An 18,847-nucleotide genomic window follows, 5' to 3' on the forward strand; every position below is an offset into this window, starting at 1 on the left:
TATCCTTTTCATATTATGGTAGAATGAATTTAGACTAAGACATTAACAATTCTTAAAGTATTTTAATCACTTAATTTACAGATAGAGAGCAAACATGCATTGTATTTGTGACAAATTCTACACTTCTTCACATTCTAACGATTACTTTGAAATTTAGACAAAATATAGGTCCATTTAGATACTAGAACTTTGGGATATGCACATATAAAATATATAATAATACAAAATGTACCCGAGAGAGATCAAACAAACCTTGGTCTAATCAGTAAATCTATATTAGTTTGTTTGTTTGGGTTTTACATCACACCGACACAGTACATGTCATTTGGCGACGTTCCAGCTTTACTGGTGGAGGAAGACCTCAGGTGCCCTTCCGTGCATTATTTCAGGCACGAACGGGCACCTGAGTAGAACCACCGACGTTCCGTTAGCTAGCTGGATAGCTTCCTCACATGAAGGAATCCAAAGTCCAAGTCGGAATTCGAACCCGAAGCGTCGAGGAGCAAGTGGTTTGATATCAACGACCTTAACCACTCGCCCACGCCAAAATCTATTAGAAGATAAGTCAATTTGCACACAGTGACATTTAAAGACACACCAAAGGGCAATAACCCAAACACTAAAAAGCTTTGCGTATAAAATTGCATTTGTCTGCAAATATAAAGGCAATATCAATTAAGTTCAAATTATCTGCATTTACTGTTAACGAAGACAATGATAGCAACACGCCTAATTTGAGTGAGACTCCAAATAGACTTTTGGCGCATGATTATTTCCTTTTTGTTCCAATGATTTTTCGTTTATAAAGAGAAAATGGAAACGAGCCAACGCACACATATTATAAGACATGTATCCAAATGTTTGTTGGTTTAAAGACTATTCATCTTCCGGCGACTTTTCTTATAAATCAATGACGTATTCTCATGATTGGTTCCATTTCTGACTAAGAACGGAATAATATGATATAATAATGGATAATTTTTCTGTATAAGTGTATTTTAAAAGGCAAAGTTAGAATATAGCTTTTCTTATATCCTTAACCTCGTTTTTTTACATGCATTCAAATAGATTTTATCGTATCAAACTTCAAAGGTAGTATGCATTTTTAAATGTTGAATTCTGCATTTAAATCCCGTGCCATTGGGCCCACTGTTTTATATCAACAGGCTCAATTAAAGGCTTGTATTATTCCTCAGACAATCTTATCAATCTACATTTTTGTAATATTTAAGTTGACAGAACGGTAAACTGATTCAGAAGTTAATTATTTAAAAAAGAACAATGTCACATTTAGATATTTTACACTGCGATTTAACCATTTCTATAAATGACGACTTAGTTGAAATATACTTTTTAACAAGTTTGAGTTTGCATCAATTAAGGTAAACTGATTCAGAATGAAACTTTTAGAAAACATATTGAACAATAACAAGCTTTAACTTTTAATGTACAGGACAAATAATTTTATAGTAGTAGTGATAAAAAGTGTTTTCCACCAGTAAGTTATATTGTCCGTCTATCTATCTTTTCGCGTGTAGAAAACTTTGACCTTTTTATAGCTGCCACACGGCTCATGACACCTGTTGTTGTGAAGTAACAAGTCTGGAAAGGGTTGGTCTCTTGGAAGCAAAAATGAAAACAATTAAAAACAACAAAATTTCACGATAATTGCAGCCGCAGACTTAGTTTGTTCAAGAAGGGAAATAAAAAAGTACAATGTCCCTCACCTCAAACACATAAAAAACAATTAAATGCTGATATATTTACATGCATCTATATAGCTATAACATGCTTTCTGTGGCATCTTCAATGTCTGTTACCCAGGAAACTCCATATATGGTGAATTATAGATATTTCCCGTACACATTGCCCTTTAGTCGTAATTTGATTGATCAAAGGAAATAGTGAGAAAAGTACATGTACTATATAATTATGATAATGGATGTTGATAGATCATCGTGGTGATATACTTTTTCATGATACCATTTCAACACCATTTCTGTCTAGAAACGACAACGTGAAGGATCGGTTTATAATTCAATATTATCGGGGAAGAGGTTTTCGCAGCCAATACATTAGATTATTTTATTTTTATAAAGTTGCTGAAAGATATGGAACTCGTAGCTTGATATTTATCATGCATTTACATTTAACTTTGTTGTAGAAAGAAATTTGAAAGCTGCATGCCATCAAATGAAAGAAAATATTTCAAGAAAATCAAACTTGGAAAGATTTTAAGAAAAGGAAACAGATTTGATTTACGATTCAAGTAATACTTGAAAGGTAACGTGCGATTAAGGACTATTTCTACAGTACATAACACCGTATTCATACTGCGTTTATACCGCAGAAAGGGGTATTTTAGCAAATTCTGACCTCTTTACCAAGTAATTTTAAAACCTTCAAAAAGTAATAGAGCGGACATGAAAAATAGATGTTTTTACATTGGACCTTTGAGTGTGATCCTGACCTTCAGTGTTTTTTTATTGATTATTGTGCTTTGCCAATGGTGTCATAATGGTGATTATTACCTTAAAACATTGCAGCAGTTTAAATGTTATGGACAGACACAAAATGTAGACATTTAAACATTTGACATGTGTGACCTTGACCTTGGGGTAGCAATTCAATTATTGCGCTCTGCACATCATCTCATAATGCCAAGCTATTTAAAAAAATTTCAGCGGTTTAAACATGAAAGTATTACAGACAGACAGACGGACAGACAGACGTACTTACGAAATGGTACTTACGTGACTTGTCCTTTGATCTTTTTTGCCATTTTAGTCACACAAGGCTTAAAAAAAGACACACAAGTGAAAACGAAATGAATAGGATCAAAGAGAATTCACTTTACCTATTGTTCTCCAAGTCACACAAGTACCTCTGGGTTTGTACGGACTGACAGACGTAGGTCATTCCTATAAGAAAATTGTAATTCTTGGTACAGGGATATTATAAGAATTCATCATGCTTCAAATATTATCACAACATACATGTTTCCAAATCTAATTATCTTAAGCTATACAGTGTAGCATCATTCGTCAGGAATACATTTAAAACACCTACCATACTCTTATAGCAACCTTCTCAAAAAACATTACCCATACCTTTTTAAAATCTGTTCTTAACTTATCTTTGCAGAAGATATCAATAGATCTAACACACAACATTGTCACATGATAAACAACAGGAGTACAGCAAAGTTGAAAGGTCAAGATCTCTATTACTGACCGACCTTTGACCTTCATAAATGCTTATCTGGCTAGACTTCGGATTTTTGTTGACCATCTGTGACTGCTATAATCTCATAATGTATGAAGTCTTTTTCTGATGGCAGTTTCCACAATCTCCAGACTATCTCTGTCTAGTTCTTTTACAAGAAGCACTGCTTGTAACACATGGGCATTCTGAAAATAAGAAAAATATGCACATTTTATAAAGAGCTAGGTTCACTAACCATGGATTTTTGCCCAATATTTTGCCAAAAAATAATTTGATGCAAAGTTCTTGTTTTTAGGTTTTATTTAGTAGTTCAATCCTTAAACTCTTCAAAACATATAAATTTATAGACATATGTTTACATTTAGTATGATTTATGTTCTATGGAAATACCCCTATTTCCAGCAAAATTAAGAAAATTCACGTATTTTTGGTGTTTTAAACGAAAATTAAAGTATCAGCACAGTCCAGTCCCAACAAAATCATTACACCATTGATTTGTAATGTATCTAAGGCTTCAACTATAATATAAAGTTGGGGCTTGCCTGTGCTCTATTCCAAAATTAGATTTTTACCTCATATCTTAACGTCATTTTTTTACATTTATTTCATTAAATGCAAACCATGGAGCATGTATACTGCACTCAACATTATTAATTTTTGTTCTTACTTGTTGAAATATGATTCATAACATACATTTTAATAAATGTTGGCAGGAAAATCATTTCTAGCAAATTAAAGGCACTTTCACTAAAATGATTACGATTATGTTTTGGTACGAGTTCGACCGGTTTCCACTGTAACGGTTGTGAACAAAACTCTGACATGTTAAAAGAAATATATGTAAACGTTTATAAATAAATGTTGAAATTCTGTTTATGCCTTAAATATTTCATTCTTAGAATTAGCAAGGTGTTGTTATGTAATTGTATTGATTCATTGAAAGACGTTATGCTGTTCAGGCTATTTCATTGCTGATCGCGAATACTTGATCTGGGTCCGGTTCTTTCGCCCTCACAAATAACAACAACAACAAAAAACAACTGTGGTCGTTTAAACACAGTGATTAAGAGGTTTTCATGTCTTTTTAAAAGGTAGATTAGAAGAATTCAATTTACTTTGTGAAAATAAAATTATTGAAAGTCTCAAAATAATTAAAAAATGCTGTATGTAGAGTATTTAAACTCTATAATTCCACATCGTCTGCATTGATGTATATGTAAAACTACTTGTTAAATGATGTTATGTCATCTCGGAATATTGCGTTAGCTCAGTGGTAGCATGGGAGCCTCTCACCCAGAATATTTGAGTTAAAACCTTGATCATGATTTTTTTTTCTTTTTTTTTTCTTTTTTTACATTTTCTTTTTCATAATTAACAAAATAGATGGTGCTTTTTTCAGAAAATATTAATTTATTCCTTGAGATATTTAGCATTTCTAATCGGTGCTACCTCATAATTATTAAGGTATTAAAGTTGTGTTAGACATTTGATTGCTTAACAGTTCAGCAAAAAGTTATAAATCTTATTAATTTAGTATTATTCTCATTAAAAAAATATTCACAAGAAATTGACAAAGCAGGAAATATGTTAGGAGTCAACGGACGAAATGTGTTCAGTAGACCTTCCCAGGATGAGAAAGAAGCAGCATGGTATTAAGCTTTAGCTGTTTCCAAGAAATACTAGACAAAAAGTCTTGACTTGTCCTTCCTCACAAAGGATCCTTTTATTTTGTGCACGAAATTGCAGACCATACATGAAAGCAGCCATAACTACATGAATTGGATTATCTACATGAATGACAGCATTGGTGCGTATTACTGCATTTTGGTGGTTGGTGCACGTGTAGTTTGAATTTGTTTCGATGTCTCCACCGTTACATGGTACCTCGCATATGGATATCTTGAGGAGTGATGAGACTCGGTCAGCAGTGAGAAATTGGGCTGACAATCTTGCTGATCATGTAGCTGTATTTTGAAATTGATAGCCATTTAATACAGTGTGAAAGATAATTGTTAAAAGTAACAGTAAAAGAGACAATGCTAAACTAAATTTTAATTGTAGGCTTCCTTATGTTAAATGTTTAATTTACAACCATTATATAGATGTAAGGGCATACTGGAATGATATAAACCAAATCTTACTTAGGTTCTATGTCACATAAGTTATGGATACATGTAAATAAATGTTGTTTTTTTTCTCAGTTCTCATTTCGTCATGGATCATTACATTTCAATTGTAATAGAAGTCTGATTTCCAAAATTATAAATAACATAAATAGTTGTCTGTATTTGGCTGTATCATAATTCAAAAAAGAAAATAGTATCGTATTTGCAGTTCAGTATCAAATATTACGTATACTCCGAAAGAGCATACAGGCAAACATTATTATTACTTGACAAAACTAGAAATGTGTCCAAAGGACACGGATGCCCCCACTGACAACATATATATGGTATATAGTGAAAAAATCAACAAAGGGCCATAATTCTGTTAAATTTGGTCGCAGCAAAAATTACTTCCTTCACTAAGGTTGTTCATCCCTGGAAGTTTAAGCAAAATCTGCCACCCGGTTTAAAGCAGCACGCCTTCAGATTCATGTTAATTTTCATAAAAATTTTGAAAATGTATTTAAAAGTAAAATAATGTGAGGTGAACAAATAAAGTAATTTACATATTGCAATCGGCACTTACAACATGTACAATCCACGAAAATTACCAAAAAGTGGCCAACATATGCAAAAACAGCCCTTACTGCGTTAGTAACGCAACAGAAGTATGGTGATAAAATACTGCAAAATTAGCGTTAAACCCAACATAATATGTAAAATATAACTTGGACCTTGAATGTTTTATCCTTTCTTAAAACTTTAGTGCATTTTTCTCATTATTGATTTTATTGAAATATTTTGGCTCATCTGGAGGCATGCAGCTTAAAGAGGAGTTGCGTTCACAAAATTTCTATATGGTATATAGTGAACAAATCAACAAAGGGCCATAATTGTGTTAAATTTGGTCGCAGCGAAAATTCCTTCCTTAATTTACTACCATCTACACATTAAGGTTGTTCATCCCTGGAAGTTTAAGTAAAGTCTGCCATATCCGGTTTAAGAGGAGTTGCGTTCACAAGATTTCGGGACGTACGGACAGACGTACGGACAAGTGCAACGCTATATGCTCCCCACTTTGTGGTAGCATAAAAATTCTAACAAACTTTTATATCTATAAATTTACTTGATTAAGGCGAACTTTTACACTATACATTGGAATAAGTCAACAACTCCTAGTATTAACATACTATTTGTTTACATATAATGTTACATAGTTTATGTTTAGTGTAAGTTAGACATAAATACCTATCTGTTTTGTGTATTAATAATAATAATAATAATGATATCATTATTATTATTTATTACTATTATTATTATTATTATTATTATTATGTTCAACGTCCTTGTCCAAAGACTGACTAAAACAGGACATTAAAATTGCGATTGATTCTATACACCCTTATTTTTAGCATAAGGTAAGAAGTAGATGAATAAAACAAACAAATTCGACATTTATTATTAAAAAATGAAAAATGAACAAACTTACAGTATTTATTAAAATAAAAATAAATATATTTAGTTAGGCGAAAAATAATATGCATGCACATATTTATTTCTAAATATCCGAATTTGGAATATCCGAAATGAGCCCCATTAATCTTTTATATTAGTTTTGCGACACAAAAGCCTAATTTTAACTAAACTATAATTTTGTTTACAGTATATAAGCAATATATTGCTATCTTTATGAGTTTATTTCAGTCAAACACACAAATTTGTTAGTGTTGTATGAAAATTGTCGTCATATTTGTGATTTAATTGAATTAAACAGGTGTTATAATTAGGACGCCATTATGTCGTCATAGTAACCAGAGCTGCCTAATCAATGTCTATTTTGAAAATGTAACACATTGTACTATACATCTTTAGGTTTTTATCAATATCTAAGATGGGGCCATTTTTGGTGCTAAGTGAACCTTGCTCTTACTCCAAAGCAGGTGCAAAACCAGAATTATTTACCACAGGGGGTTGCAAAAATGGGTAATGCATATTCCAAAGAGAACCTGACATTTTAATAGTTTTCAGTGAAAATTTGACTGATTTTAACTAGTTTTTTTTTTGCATGATGACTAGATAGCTCCCCCTAGACCTCACATGCAAAGCTTTTATTCAATATTGGACAAGATGATATAAATGATACAAAAGGATGAGCAGCTACCAAGCATCCTTATGTCAATGTCAAATTTGCAGCTGATCAATAAATAAGGGAAAGATTGAAATCATAAATTAATGCCGTTATCTATATTTATGGAAAACAAATGTGTTAAATTTATAATTTTGAAATTATCCACAACATATTTTATAAAGATTTGCTAGTCTTACCCTGGTCCTGGTAGAATGAGTAGGTGCAGATTTCGGTGAGCCTATTTTCTCTATAGGTAACGGCTTTAAGCCTTGTTGTTCTCGTATGTTACTGAAAATAAAACATCAGGAAAACACTTGATAAAAGTTATAAGAAATTAATGCAAAGCATGTCAATACTAATATAAATTCTCCTGTGGAAACATTTTATTACATTCTGCAAGAAGCCTACTTGCAAGTTTTATTGGATCATACAGTAACTGTTAAGGTCATATTAAAGATCAAAAGTACATGCTTAGTACAACTGTTCACTTTCAATTTTCATTGCAAGTTATAACTTAAACTTTAAATCATTTCACAAAAAAAACCATAAAAACCACCTCCAAAGTTATCTCCTAGTATGAAATTCACAATCACATATATAGTATTATATCTTTGTGTCACAGTGACATCTTACACTTTCAAAAAGTGAAAAGTATATCAGTAAACAAAACTAACAATCTGAAGAGGCGTAGCTGGGGCAATTTTAAATGTAAATACACATTTTCACAGAGGAGGTCAAGGAATAGATACAATATATTTTAATATAAAATAAAAAAAAATATATGGTCTTTTTCATAAATGAGGAATTTTTCATTGTGTACCTTGCCTGCAGCCCCGGATACCACTAGGTTCTTTTAAAATCATTTTTCACATTGAAATGATTTTCTAATTTTTTACCTCTCAGAATGAATTGTACGAATGTATGTATTTGGCGTATAAGCAGCTACGCCACAGAATTGAATTATTAACTTACTTTGTTTCCTCCCAGCTTAATGTCACTGGATCTTTTGGTAATTTTTTCATATCATTACTTTCTGAATCTCCACCAGCAATTGCCTCCCCATTGCTCACTGGCTTTTCTTCACTGGGTTCACTCCCTTGGTCTTGATCAGGCAGTGAGAGTTCCTCCCCTTGATTTTTAGCAGCAGTTTTCTCACCATCCTTTATAACTGTAATAAACAAGACTAATATAAATATGTATGATTTTAAGTTTACAAAAAGGGACATACATGTAAGTAGCAACAAGCACTGTTTGTCTTCCTTGTGCAAGAATCAAAATGATTAATGTTTATTAAGAAGAGCTTAGGCCTAGTAGATAAGGCGTTAGCCTCTTGACCCAGAAAACCAAGCAGGGTTTATGACCGATTTCGTTTCCTCAAAATTATGGAACCAGTATTGATTATTTCAAAAAATGTGGTCTCAAGAATGGTTTAAATAAGTTTACCTGTAAGCTTTGTCCTTATTTTGACTGAAGCTAATGGACACTAGTAAATAAATATATACAGACCCTGGTATGACAACAAACATGCTCCTACTTTAAAACTTACCAATATAATCAAGCTTTTGTAACTGAGGTAAATTTCTGATCACTGTCATTCTATAGTTGTCCCCCACCGCACAAGGATTATCTGAGAGCCAAAGGATGCGTAACTTTTCCAAGCCTTTAAGATAGCATATATCTGTTAACTCCTGTATTTTATTATTCCTTATGTACAGTTCTTGTAGGTTCTCACATACTTCAAACTCTTTCAAAGTAATGATGTCATTTACACTGAAATAAATACAGGAAAATTAAACATGAACATTTTAACAGATAGAAGCAGTTACCAGAATAATCAAGATATTTAACAGATCTATGTCTGGTTAACTCACAAATAGCTTTCAATAATAGATAAAACTGAATGCATTTGATCAGTTTCATTATTAATTACTAAATTTACCAATATCATTTATAAAGGCAGTAAACACACATACATAGATAACTATTTACATCTCTGGTTAACACAATGAAAATTGATCTTATAACTTCAAAATCATATTCTTATGAGGACTTAATAACAACAACTGTTAACAAAACAGCCTTTTTTCAATTAAAAAATGAGTATTACCTGACACTACATATTTCTAAATTTGGCATTTCTCTTACAATGCTGATATCATCTATCTCTGAACCCCTGAAATATAAAGTTTATAATCACAGTGTGAAATATAAGGATACTCAGTGTGATCAGGGTCTTTCAAATAGAATGGTCTGGACTTAGACCAATTTTACAACAAAAAGATGTCGCGGCTGAGTCCCTTGATTAAGTTATCTATCGATAGTGATGTACATCACTGTTCAAAAATCAAATTATAAGATTACTGTTTATTCGATCAAAAATAAGTTGGTTACTCATTTACTGAAAACTAATCCTGGCTACATTACATTATCATTTTTTACTTTAAAAAGTAACAATTTTATAAAAATAGAAGCATCGACATGTGTTACATTTTCTAGCAGTCACAGATAATATAAATACCGTGATATCATAGAACCCATGATATCATATGAATTGAGTATATTTAATTTGCGCCCTGTTCTTGAACACTTACATAAAATGACTGTGCATACACCTGTTCACTGTATAGCAAACTATACCGAGTCATACCACGTGTTTAATTGTAGCGAGGATTTACACTGTGCGTTTCCAAACTTCTATTTGAAAGACCCTTGTTTGATTAAAATTTGACCATCCATGGTTGGAATGTCGGACGTTTCACTCCCACTAAAAATGCTTTACTCCCAGAGTAGTGTACACCTAGACATTTCATTCCAAATATTTACATGTAATTTTGAGATATTGAATTGGTAAAAAAATAAACAAATTTACTTTCATTAATGCATGTTTGTTAAAATGATAATTTAACTGTCAACTGCCCGGACGGATTTATATCCGAATGTTGCGTACTTAACCTTATGCTACTAGAAAAAAGTTATTATTCTGAAATTTATATAAAACACCATCTTTAAACGTACCAGCAATTAAGCTTTCGAACACTTTCAAGATCAGGAGCTCGAGTACGAGCCAAAACAATAGGACCTGTCAAACTGTTCAATGTTGCACTGGCACCAGAGTCCTAAAATAATCATAAATACCCATATAACACAAACTGCCCGAAATATTATCCGAAAAAAATTGCAGACACACCCCCGTATATATACTGTCATATATAGTTTTCACATGGTATTGAACCTTTTCGACAGTGGGTACGATCTAACATTCCAACTGCAAAAGGGAGATAAACACCGGTCTCGATTCATAGAATAAACATTTATCTACAATGCTGGTAAACAATAATTTCTCAACTTTTACCGTTCCTACATTTTTTATCGAAATTCTCACTTTTGTTTTTTTCGCAGAAAGCTTCTGTTACCATAAACTTGCGGTTTAGTTGTTGTTGTTGTTGTGGTCGATTTGTTACAATACCGTTCAGCTGAACCTACACATTCGCAATTTTAAAAGCAGTTTTCAAAAGGAACACTCTATCGTCTTTATATAACCGCTAAATTCTTCTACGTGGCGATATACTATTATAAATAAAATCTTTGATAAGAACATTTAAACGTGCAACTGCACATTATGCCTCAGAAATCAATATTTACTTAATTCTTTAGAAATGTTAAACACCTCTTTAATAATGTTTTAATAATGGATTTGTGCAGCTGAATGATGTAGTGCTAATTGTGCATTAATGTGTTGTAAAGGTAGCAAAACTGTAAATAAAACAGCATTTTGACTTCCATACAAAATACTTATTCATTATAATTATACTAATTGCCAACAAAGCAAAATATGCAAATATAGAACTTTAATCCTTATGGAAAATGAGTATTTTAGCAAGATACCAAACATTTACGTTTCTTTACATGAAAAAACTTTAGCATTTCTGGCATAAGAGGTCTTTAAATAAATGATAGGCCTTTTACATAAACGATTTATCCAAGGCAAGAAAGTTATAAACGTTATAGCTATAAAACAAAACATTTTAGAAAATTACAACATATGTTTCACGTATTGCACTATATTACTGGTTTTCCGAACATTCACAATTCTCTTTCAAATTCTACACACGGCATTTATCTCAGCTTAAATATCGGTATCATTGTGAAACCAAGAATGTTATCTTATGTGCATAACTGTGTTCTTTTGTTCCCTGCACTCTGAATACAGTTTTTCATTTATATATGATTATTACAGATTACAACATAAATTTTGCCAACAGACATTTTCTTACTTTACTTCGCTTTTGATTTCCAGTTGACTTGAGATTTTAAAATAATTATCTTAAAATGAATGAGGCATGGACAACAGAAATAGGGAAAAAACTAAGAACTGTCTGAGTTTGAGAACTCTTGGCATGGTTTTAAAATGTATAAGCGATTTATAATAAGATTTAAACATTATCGTACGTTCAAAACAATTTGATAATGCACATGCAGGCTATCATTTTTTGAAAATCAGGTGAAGGTAGTGGTGTTTGGTTGTTTTCACTCTCACTATACGGATCACGGCAGTAAACCACATTGAATTCACCAGAGCACTGTTTATCCACCACATTATTCCTGGATAGGATGTCAAGTTAGCTCCCTTCGCATTTTTATTCTTATTTTCCCTTTTTATTGTGAAACATTTGACCGATGCACAGGAGTGTGTATATATTAAGCAGTCTTACCAGTTACAGTTGCCTTCGCTTTCCACAAGGAACTGAAACTTCTGTGATCGTTGAAAGGATTTCGTGATCACTACGTAACTGGCTTGCCGTCCTGGATCGAACCCGGCCACACGATTTACAGTCCAACGCTCTACTTAAAAGGGTAACCGGACGGCTAGTGCTTTTTTTCTAAAAATGATGAAATACTACTTATTCTTACCGTTAATCGTTATAATATTAATTAATTGCTAACATGTTATCTTGTTAAATAAATTAAAATTATTGTTAAAAACAAAATGTCTCATATTTAATTCTTTGTTCAGATTTTGAAAAAAATCGACCCGATGTATATATATCAAACATACCGGACAGTTCGCCGAGTTGTTACTGTCGACCCCTTTGAAACGCTTTTGCAATTGACGTCACTAAAGTTCCGTAAATTTTCCCCTTGCTAGTATAAATCTCGTATTCGCAGTCTTTAAATTGCCTGCACATGTTGAAAACGAATGGCCTGGTGCCCGAATAATTTTCCTTTAATAATTGATTTGTATGTATCTGAAGGAGCATTGATAATATATAGGCAAACTTTACACTACCGTTTTTTTAGCAAACGTCTGATTAATTGATTTATTCGATTGATTCGGGGTAATGGATAGCCTACGAAAGTGCAAGCACTTATTTCCAGTAGGGTCCTCACCTAAGTAGACACTAGAGACAGCTTTGAGATACAAAGGAATCCGGGAACCTGTCCCTAGCTCTTATTGAATAGAAGATCCCTTGGTTCTTTTGTATGCCCAGTGTGTAGCACTGATACATGCGAGGATTACCTGGGTTTCGTACCAGTTTACCTCTAGGGAAGTTGGAAGCACTGATAGTGTTTCTGAAAAATCCCAAGGGTGTTACCCAGGATCGAACCCGGAACCTCAGGAGTTACAGTCAGTGGTCTAACCAACTGAGCTATCGCGCCATCTACGTCATATTTTTAGATTCAACGCTATGACAACTGCTGTTTAAAACTTGATAAGTGCAGCTTAAATTCAATAACTTTTTTGAATTGCTGCGCCGGGTGCGTGTGACCATGGTTATTCCATATTGCAGGGAACAAGCATTTAGCACAATTATTTATTAACCTTATGCTCAAATTGTAGAAACATTGTACGGTCGATATAATATAAACATATTTGAAATTGAATTGATGATGCAAGACTGTAAGTCCAATTCGTTTTTAAACAACTCTCGTATAACATTCACTTTTGATTGAAATATCATGTATGCGATATGTACGTATGAGTACATGTCTGGTAACTTATGTTGTTTTGACGAGAAATTAACAATTGTGCAAAATCAGATATCTAGCTTCACAAACCAAAGGCTTATATAATCTCAAAGCATAAATCTGTATGATTTTGTATTGTCTTTCTGATAACATTATCCTGTGAATTTCTAACAACAGTTGTTCTGATGAAACAGTATGATGCAACAAGAGCAAATCATATAACTGTCATTGCGCGCTAACTAGCAGATATTTAGATGTTATCATAAAACATTCTAAATCAAAATTATACTTTTCACTTCAACTATAACTTCAACTATAAGAAACGAGCAAATATAAGCAATGCCTTTGAAATTCTGAAATGATCAGCTAACAGGGGCAACAGTTTTAGAAATTTTACTAAGAAAAAATGATAAGAACCAGGCCTACTCATTAAATCAAATTAAAAAATGATTGCATATTAAAATTCAAATTAAAACATCTTCCTGGTTAGCTTTAATTTTATGCTACATTATATAAAAATATGTTTTAAATCTGCGGAGAATAAAAGGATCGAACGAGAAAGTTAATGAAAGTATAATATTTTTCAATAAATTACTTTGTCAGCTTCCTGAGAAACTATGTTACAATGTTATATACATATTGCATGAACTTGAACATTTTCTATCACATCTTCATCGTACGGAAAAGATCATCATTCTACGTGACAGAAACTATATGGTTATTTGAAATGTTTTGAGAGATTTTTGCTCACGTGGTTATACAATTGAAGCAACTGCTTGCAAATTTTATCTTCATCTCAACTCTGGTTCTTTTACTATTGTTATCAAACAAAGAATTAAACCAATAAATCAAATCTTTTGTTGCTTTGTCAGTCGATTTTGCTATTGAAATGTTGCAATATGTTACAAGGCAAACAGTATAAATTAAGCACAGACAACATGCAACTACACCTCAGACGTCCAGTCAGTGAAACACGTGAGTACATAATATATCATTATATATATGTATAATTGTTATATTTCATAAAAGTGACATTATGCTTAAAACTGTACCATGTTTTTGACAATTATTTAATTAGTTCTTTATTCAAACTAGAAATGTTTTTGTTTCGAAACAGCAAAATTTCATGTAGACCTAGTTGATTTAGCTATTTAAATATGACTAGTGGGAATATGTAAATTTATCTGTGTTTTTGCTTTTTAATTAGCCATACATCTTTACGGATGACATAGAAACGATTGCGTTCTCTCTCGTATGATCACTTACCACTTAAAAATTACATTGTACAGATATCGGATAAACACGTTCATCCTAATAATAGTCAATGGTAGCAGTAACCATGTAGATATACAAATAATATTTTAGAACAGATAAGATTTGTAATTGTGCTTGTATGATTTTATTGTGTTCACGATGTATAAAGGGACCGCTTTAAGTGTCATAGAATCCTTCAAAACAACCTTAAGTAACTATCTGTGTTACATTTTAAAACAAAGTTACATTGTATTTATAACAAAAGCAAACGTTGTGCCTGTTTTGCTTATGAAATATGTCCGTTGCGCCAAAACAATCTCCTTTGCGTATTTTAGTCATACCAAAGCCAAGTTGGTCTTGACTTTAGGCAAGTGCGATTTTGCAATAATTCATAGAAGCACTTCTGAAGCACGTTCGATTTAACAATTCTGGTTCTCGGAATCAATTCTTCATGGAATCAAAGATCAAGTGGTAAAAAGATGGCGAATTCCATAGTAGGTTTCAGTAATAGAATTATTTAACGTACATCGTTGAAACCGCCAATGCAGGGATTTCTTTTTTTCCTTTCTCGTTATTTCAAGCTATATGACTGATTAAAACAATCCATCATCTTCATCCAGCATTATTAAAAGTGAAGTGACTTTGTAATTTACTACAGCTTTCTTCACCATTTTGAATATCTCCTTAGAACTTTATTACTTTTTTCTTGATTCAGAAACGGAATCGTTCGATTCAGAATTACTTCCAACACGTGACTTTTTATTCTAGAATCAACAAATCGCTCCCGTCTTTAAACATCGAGTTTATGCAAATTGAAGTGAAATAAATTTATATTGGTTACAATGATGAAAATGATAATGTACATACGAAAAATACAACATAACTAATAATATTTATTTTAAAGCACATAACAGTAAACCTCATAGCAGTTGAGGAGAACATTTTGTTGTTGTTCATGTTTAGAAAAAAGTCAACTCTTTGCCGTAGAGATTATCCCGTAAGCCACACAAAATAAACATACTACACAAAATCTTTTGAAATGTTAAATAAACATGTTTTGAATATACACAGAGAAAACATGTTATGTTAATATTCATTTCTACACATTACGAATAATCACAGTATGAATGCTTAGTGACCAGCTTTAGTTGCCATCCAATGAAATTCCGTCCATAGTCGCCATCTTTTTTTATATTACTTCATAGAACCGCCCTCGTAAAAATTAGTCGTGACATAATAAAGGACAAATAAAGCTTGACACCAAGTATGTTAGTATTCATCCGTAGCTGTTCTAAAGCAAATAGAAACGTTCTCCTGTCGCCGTCGCTCCCGTCGAAGTCTCTAATTTCTGAAGAACAGCACGGATGAACACTAACATATACATAGTGTCATTAAAAAACTGGCAGTTTTTGTAAAAATAGACCAAAATAATTTGACAAGTAAAAGGGAAGGCAGCTTCCCAAACATAGTTTATATATTCACTTAATCAAATTAGACATATTCAGGGAGAATTTACTAAATTGCAGTAAATTTCTGCAGTATAAGTATTGAATCCAAAGATGGGCATAGCTAGTATATCTTTAAATGTTGAATTCTGCTAAAGCAAATTTTAGGGGACTGGGGTAATAGCTTGCAATAAGCACTAACGTCCATGAACGGCTCAATCTAACCGGGGCTGAAACAATTTCAGTTTTTTTCGTATTGGGTTTTCTTTAGGGATTTTGTTTTTCTCTACTTTGTTAATCTTATGCATTATAAAGACTTCAAGACTCGAATACGATGACAAATACATTAAACGTGACATAATATTAGTAAGCGTAAAATACCTCGCTTATAAGTAACTCCATTTTAGCATAATGAAATGACAATTTTTCACAAGTACAGAGAGAAAATAACAATTTCATAAAAGTTATATTCAATTAATTATTAATCAATTGGTTGCCGTTGAATCATGCTATTTTTTGCATTTTCAGAAAGAAAATACTCTTTCATTTCGCTCTTGCCTTCTTGGAAATTGCCAATCTGTAAAACATGAGGTCATTTATCCTACCTACCACGGTATGACTTATTTCTAGTGCAATTTAATCGAATCTTAATTTTATTGATCGTTGATTTCTGAAATAAAATTTATTATATGCCTTTTTTCCCAATTTAAGCTGTGATTCACTTTTAAAATCTTAATAGTATCATTAGAGCTATTGTCTTAGTAACAAGTAAAATATCTTTAAAACAACCATAACAAAGTTGTAAGTTGTTCAATTTTTATAACATTACTCAGTAAGTGATATTTCAGATATGTATGTTGCTGTTGGTTGGTTTGGAAACAACAGAATCACAGGGATGTGGTAAATTTCAGCTTTATATTTTACACTAAATGCCTGATTAACGTATCCGAGTATTACAACAATCAATCAAATCATGTCGCATCACAAAGATGCTATTAATACAGTTTTATAACATTAAGAGATACTTCCTCACAATAAATGTAAAAAGTGATTTCTTCAATTAATTTTTTTTTTGCTACATACATTTTGACATAAACAAACATTGATTATAATTATTTTATAAAATAATGTTAGGCTATTCCTCGTGTTATATTACTATAATAAACAGACTTGACATTTTCTTAAAATTTCCATTATTTTGCCTTCAGTTACCACACCGAAAGTAGCGTTTAACGCATATTCCAGTACTGGGGGTAATTACGGCGTCGACGAATCTATCATATTTCCTGTTGTATTGCTTAATGAAGGTTGTGGTTATAACGAAAGCACTGGGATCTTCACAGCCCCTGTGGCTGGAATGTACCAGTTTAGCGTTCAGATATGTAATGCCGCATATAAATATTTGTGCGCAGCTATTGTACATGAAAATACTACAATAGCAATTACAACAAATTACGACACAGTAAGTACCTGCAGTTCGACAATGGTTCCAGCAAAAATTGAGACGGGTGATCAAGTTTATGTCAAGAGTACATACGAAGAAAGCGTCATGTATTCAAATAAGAACAGATGGCCATCCTTCACCGGTCTTCTTACAAGTGTTTGAACATAGTCATGAAATTCGACAAAAATCTGACACTTGAGAATTTTCAATTACATAAGAAATAAACTGATTCAATAATATTCCACATTCTTTACTTCTATTTGTGCGTACGAGTGTTAAGATGTTATTATATTTTACAGAATTGAACGACTTGCACTCCCCATCACAATGGACAGGCTCTATCAAACTGAGCCTGCAACATTTACAATTTTGTCGTTTTGGACGCGTTCTTTAGAAAATGTAATAGATACAGAGGTTATGAAATCTGCATATCACATATAAGATGAAAAAGTTATTTTTAAAAAAGCAGTATAATATCCTAAAAGTGTTCGTATAGTATTCAAGTATGAATGCTTAAGTCATCCAAGTTGTTAACGTTTACTTAATAAATGTCAAATAGAAGAAACTTAACATACCACATAACATTTATACACAACGCAATCGTTTCTTTTTTCATAACTATTTTATTTAGTAATTTTCCGGATGTAAAATCTTATACGACTTGAATACAAAGCATGCATAGCTGCGGACCGACACAATTTGTCTTGTGTTCCCTCAATAAAAATGTAAACATAAATTCATAAACACTATAATGTTATGCGTTCACCAAACAACTCCGTTCGAGTTAGTCGTTCATTGGTGGGTGAAAATGAACGTAGGACTTGCTCGGCTTGTCTTAATAAGTGCAACATCATTAATATGATTGTATATTTCAGTTAGCTAATCTTTAATTTATTTAACATTACTACATTTATTTTATTTTACCAGATATAAATAATATAAAGCAGTTTAATTATAATTAATAGTTATGTAAATGGAACATTTGATGGCAAGTAAGATCGTGAGCAGTTCATACGGGAGTGCTAAAACCCTAGCATTTTATGAAGCAATCATAATAAAAAGCTCAAAACATTATGCTTATATATAATACATAATTATTTTAATATTTGATAATATCTTGAATTGTGTAGCATCAGTAAGTATGAATGCGGCGGAGGACATCACCCAAACATGTTTTTAATTATCTACTGCATATCTGTGAAGCATTTAAGACTGTTCCTGATTGGAATGAATCTTGACCCCAAACTCTGCAATCCATTAAACTAGCTAACGAAAGACC

At 32.2% G+C, this 18,847-nt stretch overlaps 2 protein-coding genes across 2 annotated transcripts; one reads left to right on the top strand and one right to left on the bottom strand.

The window, feature by feature from the left end:
• Nucleotides 1–3,027: 3,027 nt before the first annotated feature.
• On the bottom strand, nt 3,028–12,055 carry LOC132735350 (cilia- and flagella-associated protein 410-like). Its single transcript, XM_060722288.1, has 7 exons — nt 11,996–12,055; nt 10,474–10,574; nt 9,566–9,631; nt 9,005–9,228; nt 8,431–8,626; nt 7,656–7,746; nt 3,028–3,410 (listed from the first exon to the last, which is right to left on the bottom strand). The coding sequence occupies exons 1-7, from the start codon at nt 12,053–12,055 to the stop codon at nt 3,309–3,311; spliced, it is 840 nt and encodes a 279-aa protein (XP_060578271.1). The 3' UTR covers nt 3,028–3,308.
• A 2,290-nt stretch (nt 12,056–14,345) lies between these two features.
• On the top strand, nt 14,346–17,807 carry LOC132735356 (complement C1q tumor necrosis factor-related protein 2-like). Its single transcript, XM_060722293.1, has 4 exons — nt 14,346–14,400; nt 16,653–16,737; nt 16,973–17,024; nt 17,333–17,807. The coding sequence occupies exons 2-4, from the start codon at nt 16,711–16,713 to the stop codon at nt 17,728–17,730; spliced, it is 477 nt and encodes a 158-aa protein (XP_060578276.1). The 5' UTR covers nt 14,346–14,400; nt 16,653–16,710; the 3' UTR covers nt 17,731–17,807.
• Nucleotides 17,808–18,847: the final 1,040 nt, after the last annotated feature.

The sequence above is a fragment of the Ruditapes philippinarum genome, unplaced genomic scaffold (assembly GCF_026571515.1).
Source record: "Ruditapes philippinarum isolate M1 unplaced genomic scaffold, ASM2657151v2 ctg2050_1_1_1_1, whole genome shotgun sequence".
In the NCBI taxonomy this organism is placed as follows: domain Eukaryota; kingdom Metazoa; phylum Mollusca; class Bivalvia; order Venerida; family Veneridae; genus Ruditapes; species Ruditapes philippinarum.